This window comes from Littorina saxatilis, linkage group LG1, assembly GCF_037325665.1.
Source record: "Littorina saxatilis isolate snail1 linkage group LG1, US_GU_Lsax_2.0, whole genome shotgun sequence".
NCBI lineage: Eukaryota > Metazoa > Mollusca > Gastropoda > Littorinimorpha > Littorinidae > Littorina > Littorina saxatilis.
The window spans coordinates 80,882,093-80,892,683 of NC_090245.1; the positions used below are offsets into that span (position 1 = coordinate 80,882,093).

A 10,591-nucleotide genomic window follows, 5' to 3' on the forward strand; every position below is an offset into this window, starting at 1 on the left:
AAACGTGTACCTGTGGGACATGAAGCATCATTTATTGATATTGTCGACTCACCATCTGAGATCTGGTCATGATTTTACAGGAGATAAGAACACCCCTCCACTTGGTCACACATACAAAAAATGAACAGCGTCGATGCTCTCTGTGCACGAGGGATTTTTTAAGGGACGAATTAATTTCGTAAATGCCACTGAATTGTGGCTTTTTAAGAACATTATTCATTACAAAAATCAGAATCACCATAGCAAGCAGTCGGGTGTTGATATTTAGTATGAGTCCAAGTGGAGAGATGTTTTTTTTTCCCTTGTAAAATCTTGGCCAGATCTGAGATGGTGAGCTGAACTTATTTTCACGAAAAAGAGTGTTTTTTTTTAATGAAACAGGACTCTTGGTTTTACGCCTGAACCTGATGGATTGTTTCGTCGCGGCCCAGTTGCTGCGCTGGGTGGTATAGGCTAGCCCCTCAGCCCAGGGCCTGAAATTGGGCGCCACGGCAAATAGCGAAAAGCAATAGCTTGCCTACCAATCCACCACTGTTTTGATTTTCGTAGGTACACTATCCACTTTATCTTTCACTCTAGGGAAATTAGGCGCACCAACCAAAATGAGGATCGTTGCCCTGTAAAGGGATTTCCTCATAAACGTGAAGAAGAAGAAGAAGAAGAAGGATATATGCTGTATTTAATTTGGTTCTGAGTAATACCTTTATGTGGCAGTAAGCCAGACAATCCTTTACAATGGATTTTTTTCTAACAAAGTGTAATTTTAAGAGCAAATCATTATGAACATCATTTCAAGAACAACAACAACAAAAATATAACGACACACACACACACATACACACACGCACTGAACCACTGAGATTTATTCTTTCTTTCTTAGTTGTTTAATTCCGAGCTTCTGAACGTACAGGGGTCAAACACCCAGGTGTGTCGAACTGTAAACTCAAAAGGTACGACATTTACAGCAATTTTCACATGGATACACAGTTGTGTAAGAGTAATGACGTTTTTTGTTAATAAAAAAAGCAAATTCATTTAATATGCACACAGATTAGACCACTTTGTCGTGAACACCACCCCTTGTAACCGGGGCTATGCTTTGAAGTTCAACACCGAACACGGAACTAATATTCTATAGGCTTCTTTGTGCCTTTAACCCTTAGGCTGGTTGTCGCGACATATGTCGCACTACTTCACGTATATTGTCACCTGGTTGTCACGACATATGTCGCGCTACTGGCTCAGTCTGATTGGTCGGTTCCGATTACCTCCCATGGATGCGACAACCCGCTATATGAACGTTTTTCTTTATTTTTTTCTCTGTTAATTCACCAGTGGCTATGTAACATGTGTTACAGAATTGCACCAGTATAAGGGGTTGTGTGGAAAAAAACCCAATGCAGCCTTACCTGTGACTAGATTGATTTTGTCATGGACGGCTGCAGCAGAAAAGAACCCACACCTTTATTTTTGTCGCTGGTTAGCAAAACCTGGCTTGCTATTGATTTGTGATTCACAGTAAACACAGAGATACCTTACACTGAGTGAACGGGTGTCCAGAAAGTTCGACGTAGTTCGGAGGAACGCAGACATAAGCGTTCTGCTTAAATTTGCTGCATGTTCTTTCGAGATTTCTTCTGTCGTTGAATCCAGAAGACAAGGAATGTCGTAGTCTTGATGTCCGGGGCGATTGTCCAGAAGTCGCTGATCAGCATGCAGACTTCTTGTAAGTGACCTTTGTTGTTATTGTTGTAACTTGTCATTTTTAAAGGGTATGGATTTGATTTGATACGTATAACAATCCATTCACACACTATTTTTTGTTTTGAACACTAGAGGAAGAGATACGGCCCAGCGCGCATGACATGACATTATTCTATGCAGATATTACACCTAAGGCGCCATTTTAGGACAGTTTTCTGGCGAATCAGACCTTTCAAAGTTTAGGGAACATTTGCTGTGCTGTAATTTAGATACACCAGCAGTAATTAGCTCCAAAGTGGTCCGTAACAATGCTAATTGATTAAATAATTTTTATTCAGAGAACGGGTAGTCGAGCAAACTCTCCTGTGTCAAAAAACCCCGACCTTCTTTCGTCGTCATATTTTATTCAGTGCTGGCGGGTACGCATTCGCCTAGACAGATGAAAACCGTTGGACTCAGGAAGTCAAATCGGTAATCTTGCAAGCGCACGCACATTCGATGCGACACGTTAGTGACACAAAGTAAACAAACACATTTGGAATAGGCTGTCTCAACACTGACTACCCAACACAGTATTTTGATTGAATAATGCAACGAACGATAAAACTACTTATTCTGAGGCATATCCTCGAGCCCGGTGTCATCAAGTTTTAAACCAAAAAAACAAAGCCGAGGTACGGCGGAAGAACTTTGGGAGAAATCACCGTGTGAAAACATAACTCAAACACTGCTGGTTTAAATTTGAATTCCTACGCGTTAAAACATTACTTTCAAAGTATTCCTAGTCAGAGGCAGTGTTTCGGTCTGTTATATCCCTTTAAGTTGAACAAGTTTAACCTGTAATTTTTATAGCCATAAAGATGCGCCCAACCCTTTTCTTTTCCAGTTTATTTTTCCATATTTCATATTACCCTGTCATGGTTCCATCATTAAAGAATTCTGTCAAGAGTTGACGCTTTAAGTACGAGCGTTTCGTTTAATTGTCATCTTTTCTTTTTAGAAGGACGTACATTGTTGGTTTGATATACCAAATTTTAGTGGCTTGCATTTTTTGTTCCATCAACATTTGTGAAATGAATAATTTTGTCTGAAAGCATATTATTTAGGTCTTCTTAAAAGCTACCAAATTTGATAGTAAAAATGTGCGTCTAATGAGTCTAATGCAATATATTATACTGGGTCGCCAGGTAATCACGTGACATTCTTAATATGACAGTTTTTCTTGGAACATATGGACACACGCCCTGTGTGAACGTGTAAAACATGCGTTGACATTTAATTTGTTGGTGTATTGATTCTTAGAGAAACACAAGGCAGCATATGCACACTTTTTGAATGTTTTGGGAGAACAAGAATTAGAGGGTCCCAAATGACCTATAAAAATATCGCAGCCATTAAAGTCTGAATTGTCTGTGCAGACCAAGTTGCGCCACTGCCATGGCGGGACCGTGTCCAGCTGGAAAACGAAGACTTCTACAGACAGCTGGAGTGCTTCCCCAGCATGCTTAATGTGCCAGGTTACAGAAACATCAACACAAACCGCTGGTGCAGCGTCAGAGACAGAGTGGAAGCCGAGAGGGGGCAGGGAGGGGGTACCGTCATGGAGCTGTCTCGAGACGCCAATCTCGTCGCCTTTGCCTTGTTCCAGCTTAAGAAGTTCCAGCAGGCCCTGGACAAAACAAAGGAGGTGCTGGAAATGGATGGTCTCAATCTTGTCGCCAATGCGAACAGATCCACCTTACTGTGGAACATGGGCGACAAACCCACAGCTAGAGAGCAGATTGCGCATCTGAAGAAGCTGAAAGAACAAGCTTTCTTCGGAGAAAGGGAAGTTGAGGGCATAGCTGAGATTGCGTATTGCTGCTCGCGCCTCGGACCTGCTTACGATCAGCTAACCGTACAGTATTTCGAAGAAGTGGTGGAACAGAGGCCTGAGGAGATGGACTGGAAACTCGGAATGGCTATCGCGTTGCAGCGATCACTGTACACCAATTCCAGAATGTGTCATGCAGTTGACACAGACAATGCTTTGAAAATGGGAGAAAAGGCAGCAATGTTGCTGCATGAAGTCCAAGGTTCCAACGCGCCTGATTTTGTAAAGGCACTAGCAGCAGCAAAACTCGGATGTTTGCTCATCTACCGGCACTTGGATCTGAAGAAAAAACTTGGTGGTGTCTTCGAGTCTCCGGAGTTTCCGCGGAAATGTATTCAAATTGCTGAGAGTTTGGCACCGACGAATGTTTCTGTCTTGACAGAGTGTGGACAGTTCTATCTTCAATTCAATAAAAATGAAGCACGCAGACTGCTCCAAAAGTCCGTTGATATTAGACCAACAGCAAAAGCACTTCTTAAGTTAGGTCAACTCTGTGAATCCTCACGGCAGAACCAAAATGCCCTACGTCACTTTGAAAAATGTGTTGAAATTTCCTACGGAGAAAGCACACAAGCTCGATTCTTCATTGCAAAAATGCACAAACGAAAAAACAATCTGTTAGAAGCGCTTCATGAGTGCGAACAGATCCTCATTCAGGACAAGTCACTGAACAGTCCACTTGATCAGATTAAAGCCTATGAAATGGCAGGTCTGGTTTACCTCCAGATGGACACCAGTCCATCTCAGCCGAACACAAAGGAGAAAGGACTGCAATTGCTTGAACAGGCGTTGTACATGCAGAGCCACAATTCTGTCACAAACCCGGAGCTAACGCGACACCTGCAAAGTCGTGGATATTCTTTCAAGATACTACTAGATGCCATTTGTCAGGACTCTTCTTTGTCTCCCGTAGAGAAACTGAAGAGGAAAGCAAGATTGTACTACATCATAGGCGACGAAGAGCAAGCTGTAGACGAGTTGAGCAAAGTCCCAGATGAGGAGCGGTTGAATGAGGCTAGTCCTGATATCTTAGAAATGGATCTCCGCTGCTTGATTAAAACGAAAGACTACATGAGCGCGCTGTACATCGTCGCTTACTTGGATGCTACTGGGAAACTTGAAAACTTCCGAGGGACTGGAAAAACAGACCTGCCAGTTTTGGTCTACGTTTTTGCTGGTCAGCGCAGACTGATGATGGTCGGTAATTGGATCAACTTCGACTTTTACTGGCAGATGGCTCAGAACTCTTTCCTGTGGGCATTTGACTACATGTTCCCTCGTGCAACCCTCGCTGATCAGCCCGCGAAGGGTGCACGTGACAGTGACGCCTGGCACGTGACCATTCTGCACGATCCCCAGGACAAAGACGTTGCTCAGGCAGCTCAGAGCGTCAAGGTCATTCTGACGAAGGCCTGCGGACTGCGTGTCACCTGCATGTCAGACGATGTTCACCCTGGCTGCACCGAACTGTTCGGCGTGTTGGAACAAGCCGACAACTGTCGTCTGCTGATGGTGGTTCTAGGAAACACAGAGCCATCGGAAGAGTTTCTCTGTGGTTACCTGGCGCCATGTCTTTCTCCCACCTCACTTCAAACAGACAAAGCTCCAAGGCTGTTCGTTGTTCAGATCCAACAAGGGAGTCAATTACCTCGAGTTTTGTGCGGTTATCCTTTTTCTTTGTGTCCTTCAGAGCTTGTGTCCCGCCTGCCGAAAAGCGGTTCTTTGTATTTCACTGAAACTGAAATCAACGCCATCTGCAGTTTCTTCTGTGCCATGCTAGGCGTTGACGGCATTGAACAGTACCTGACCAAGTGAACAATGCATCTCTATACCCAGTTCTTTTTCAGATATCGCGCCTTAATCGCTCGGTGGTGGTGTGTGTGTGTGTGTGTGTGTGTGTGTGTGTGTGTGTGTGTGTGTGTGTGTGTGTGTGTGTGTGTCTGTGTGTGTGTGTGTGTGCAAGGATCTCTAATCTCTGCACAGGATCAGCTTAATCAAGCTCTATGCAGCGAAGGAACAATAACTGAGCACGACCCAGAACACCTGGCACAAGGCAACATGCACTGCTACACATTTTGTCCGTGGACTCGCCCAAATAGTCCTCAGTGCAGACTAGATGCTTTGTTTGCCCTTGCTTCAAGTGAAGAAATCTCACGCATACACTGTCGTTTCCTTGACGTCAGCAGTCGATCGAAGCATTTGGATTGTAACCCGTTTAATGAAATATCATCAGCAGCTGTATTGGCCAACCACTTGTATCTCCGATAACGGCTGAAATCTTGCGCAACCCCAGTTATTCTGTTCTAGTTATTTTTTTTAACACATACTTGTGCTGAAATTGGATATTTCAGTTATGAGTACAGTAGCTTGTGATTTTGTTTTATACCCATGATTTTGTTGTTGCCTTTTGTTCTTTGATTGAAAAGCAAAATCTTCGAAGTTTTATTTGTTTACCAAAGTGTTTGTGGCCGTATGGGTGCGTGACGTCATCGCCCAGTGTGTCGGTGTGCGACAGTGCGTGCCTGCAGTGTGTAGTAGGCTCCAAGCCAGCTAGGCGTACCGTGCACCCCCCTCAGGATCCAGCTTCATTAGGCTAGAGATATTCACTGGGGTCTACTGAACACGTTTTAACAAGTTCGCCACGAATAAACTCATTCCCACTACTACTTATGCCCCTTTGTTTAAGGGTACCCCCTCGAACGCTAAATTTATCTGTGCAATCACAACAATGCACAGCTGCAATGAATGAACAGAGAACCACTTTTTTGAAATCAAAACAATTAAGTTGATCATTAATCTTGTAAAAAATACCTGTTACATTGTTCAATGCTTGATAGGTTGGCTGTAGTGATGCTTGATAGGCGCGAACCGTCATTTTCACAGTGCGCAAAGCTTGTCAACTTTGATGAGTAAAAGGTTTTAACAAATTTGGGTTTTCTGTTTCATTATTTAGAAACTACAATGCCTTTGGATAATTTCAAGCCCCATTTGGTATTCCTGAGAGGATTTGTTGCGACACCAGATGAGATATTTCTCCCCTACCCCCTAAACGTGAAATTTTAGAAAAATGTAAAACATCTTTCTTCATCAAATATTCATTATAACTTCTCACTGTTTTCCAATCAAATAACAAAAGTAATCACATTGGCGACCAAAATAGTTCCTTTGTCCATCTTTTAACAGAACTACAACATTATTATAATCTTCTCAAGACTGATATGTAAAAAATAAAACAAAATGTTCAGATATAGACATCTATTCTAACTGTCCCTCACATATAATGCTCTTGCTTCTTAGTTTTCATGATTAAAGGTAGATTAACAAAAGAAAGACAATCTAAGAACTAATGTTTCTTCATGTAAGTGCAGAATGTTTGCTCATAAATGCAAATGTCTTATGAATCAATTTCAGCTTTATAGAAATAACATAAAAAAAAGTAATTGCAAAGAACTATGTCAACTTTTTCTTTCAAACACACACACGTACACACACACACACACACACACACACACACACACACACACACACACACACACACACGCACACATACACACACACACACACACAATCAATCTTAGACTGTTTTTGGAGCAAGAAAGTCAAGCTCACAGGACAAGTTAGTCCGATTCACAGTCAGATTCAGATTCAAGTGAATCGTCCAGTCCATTTAGGAACAGTGGTGCCTCCTTCTCCTTCTCTCCTTCCTCGTGAACCTCAGTGAGCAGGCTATCAATAACTGTCAGTGAGAGAACCAACTCTTCATTTTCTTCAGTCCACATAGGCTCATCTACTCTAACTGTCCCTTACATATAATGCTCTTGCTTTATAGTTTCCATATTACAGATATATTAACACAAGAAAGACAATCTAAGAACTAATGTTTCTTCATTATAAGTGAATTTCCAAGAACAGTGGTGCCTCTTCCTCCTTCTCTCCTTCCTTGTGAACCTCATTGAGCAGGCTATCAATAATTGTCTGTGAGAGAACCAACTCTTCATTTTCTTCAGTCCAAAGAGGCTCACGGATTCTATTGTTCAGCATCCTTCCATGACCATCAGTGGGATTGGGAATCTGTGGGAGTGGCAGGTGAGCTTCCATATGTGGCTGTCTGGTAGTTGGCCCTTCTTGCATGTTATTTGAGGCTTTTGTGGCAATGTGATTTCTCCTAGCCGGCCAGCATAATGCAAGATAATGAAGAACACGTCGCTCTCTGGACTCTTTATTTGATGGTCTTTTGATCAACAAATGAGGGTATCAACCCTCAACTTTCTCCTCAACTTTCACAAAAAGCCGGATATTGTTTTGAGTGGAAACCAGTGCTGCCCCCCCTGCTGAGTGAAGCTGCTTCTGCGGAAATGTGGCGAGGTCAATGTTCAGATCCGCTCGAATGACTCCACCTGAGTCACGTTTCTCCACCACTATATGGTGGCGCACTGCTTCGACACTGTGACACCGTAGATTGGGCATTTGAACTACAGCACATCCAGCAGCTATTTCTTCATCTCCCATGATTCACCCATTCTTCTGAACGTTTTCACAAACTTGGGTTTCTGCTGCAGGATTGTGACCGGATACCTTTCCATTGTCATAGAAGGCTCTGACTGAGTCACAGCCAGTAAAGGCGAAGAGAGAAAGCAAGACAGAACAGTGAGGTCGCGTTCGTTCTTTTGCAAGGGTAGCGATGTTGAGCATTTCCTATTTGCTTTGCCCGTGTCAAAGAACCATGTGATTTCTCCTTGCTGGCCAGCCTAATGCAAGAGAATGAAGAACACGTCGCTGTCTGGGCTCTTTATTTGACGGTCTTGTAGCCTTTGTGAAGGCTCTGGTACCAACAAGTTTTCGACAGATCTGCTTGCAAGTCTTTGAGTTCTTGCAAAGACAACAGATTTCGTCTTGAGCACAGATGAGGGGTTCAATCTGGTGAGAAAAAAAATCTTTCTGGAGACAGCCTTCTTGTCAAATGACGAAAAGAAGTCGCAAATCATAAACTTTCTGTTGGAGGTTTGGAGCAGGGACGCCATGGCAGACAACCTCAAAAGAAGGAATGTTGTTCTGGTCAGCTCACGTCATCTAGTGGCATCAAGACAGAAAGGGAACTACTAAATGATCTGACATCCAGCCAAGAAAACACGGACTCAAGAATCATCGTGTACTGTCAGTATGGCCATCAAAAAGGCTACCAAACTATCAAAGTAAAGAGCCCAGACAGCGACGTGTTCTTCATTCTCTTGCATTATGCTGGCCAGCAAGGAGAAATCACATTGCTCTTTGACACGGGCAAAGCAAATAGGAAACGTTTGCTCATTATTGCTGCCCTTGCAGAAGGACTCACGCGACCTCACTGTTCTGTCTTTCTTTCTCTTCGCCTTTACTGACTGTGACTCAGTCAGCGCCTTCTATGCCACCAGAGCCTCAAACAACATGCAAGAAGGGCCAACTACCAGACTGTGAGACAGCCACATGGACGCCGCTCACCTGCCACTCCCAGAGATTCCCAACCCCACTGATGGTCATGGAAGGATGCTGAACAATTGAATCCTTGAGCCTCTTTGGACTGAGGGAAAATGAAGAGTTGGTTCTCTCACTGACAGTTATTGATAGCCTGCTCACTGAGGTTCACAAGGAAGGAGAGAAGGAGAAGGAGGCACCACTGTTCCTAAATGGACTGGACGATTCACTCGAATCTGAATCTGACTGTGAATCGGACGAACTTATCCTGTGAACTTGACTTTCTTGCTCCAAAAACAGTCTAAGATTGTGTGTGTGTGTGTGTGTGTGTGTGTGTGTGTGTGTGTGTGTGTGTGTGTGTGTGTGTGTGTGTGTGTGTGTGTTTTGTTTTGGAAAGAAATGTTGACATAGTTCTTTGCAATTACTTTTTTTATGTTATTTCTATACAGCTTAAATTGATTCATAAGACATTTGCATTTATGAGCAAACATTCTGCACTTACATGAAGAAACATTAGTTCTTAGATTGTCTTTCTTATGTTAATCTACCTTTAATATAGAAACTACGAAGCAAGAGCACTATATTTAAGCGACAGTTTAGAATAGTTATCTATATCTGAACATTTTGTTTTATTTTTTACATTTCAGTCTTGAGAAGAGAATAATAATATTGTAGTTCTGTTAAAAGATGGACAAAGGAACTATTTTGGTCGCCAATGTGATTACTTTGGTTATTTGATTGGAAAACAGTGAGAAGTTATAATGAATATTTGATGAAAAAAGTTTTTTGACATTTTTCTAAAATTTCACGTTTAGGGGGTAGGGGAGAAATATCTCATCTGGTGTCGCAACAAATCCTCTCAGGAATTCCAAATGGGGCTTGAAATTATCCAAAGGCATTGTAGTTTCTAAATAATGAAACAAAAAACCCAAATTTGTTAAAACCTTTTACTCATCAAAGTTGACAAGCTTTGCGCACTGTGAAAATGACGGTTCGCGCCTATCAAGCATCACTACAGCCAACCTATCAAACATTGAACACTGTAACAGGTATTTTTTACAAGAGTAATGATCAACTTAACTGTTTTGATTTCAAAAAAGTGGTTCTCTGTTCATTCATTGCAGCTGTGCATTGTTGTGATTGCACAGATACATTTAGCGTTCGAGGGGGTACCCTTAAACAAAGGGGCATAAGTAGTAGTGGGAATGAGTTTACTCGTGGCGAACTTGTTAAAACGTGTTCAGTAGACCCCAATGAATATCTCTAGCCTAATGAAGCTGGATCCTGAGGGGGGTGCACGGTAGGCCTAGCTGGCTTGGAGCCTATAGACATGTGTGACTAAGTGTGTGTATGATGCAAACCGCGTGTACGAAGGTCCGATGCAGGACTACAGATATGCAAACCTAATATTTCACTGACACAACGAATCCGACCAAGCGCTTGGTTCTCACTTAATTATACATTTTGTGTGTGTACAGCACCCCAGATTTTAATATTTTTTATGTGTGTGTATTATGTGAGGGTTCAAGGCTTTTTGTTTTAAATGCCAGTAGAGTCCCAAATTGG

The 10,591-nt window shown here is 42.5% G+C and overlaps 1 protein-coding gene across 1 annotated transcript; it reads left to right on the top strand.

The window, feature by feature from the left end:
- The first annotated feature begins 1,571 nt into the window (after window positions 1–1,571).
- LOC138981213 (uncharacterized) lies at window positions 1,572–6,106 on the top strand. The gene is made up of 2 exons (XM_070354063.1): window positions 1,572–1,726; window positions 3,123–6,106. Exons 1-2 carry the CDS (start codon window positions 1,678–1,680, stop codon window positions 5,390–5,392), a joined length of 2,319 nt encoding a protein of 772 aa, XP_070210164.1. The 5' UTR covers window positions 1,572–1,677; the 3' UTR covers window positions 5,393–6,106.
- Window positions 6,107–10,591: the final 4,485 nt, after the last annotated feature.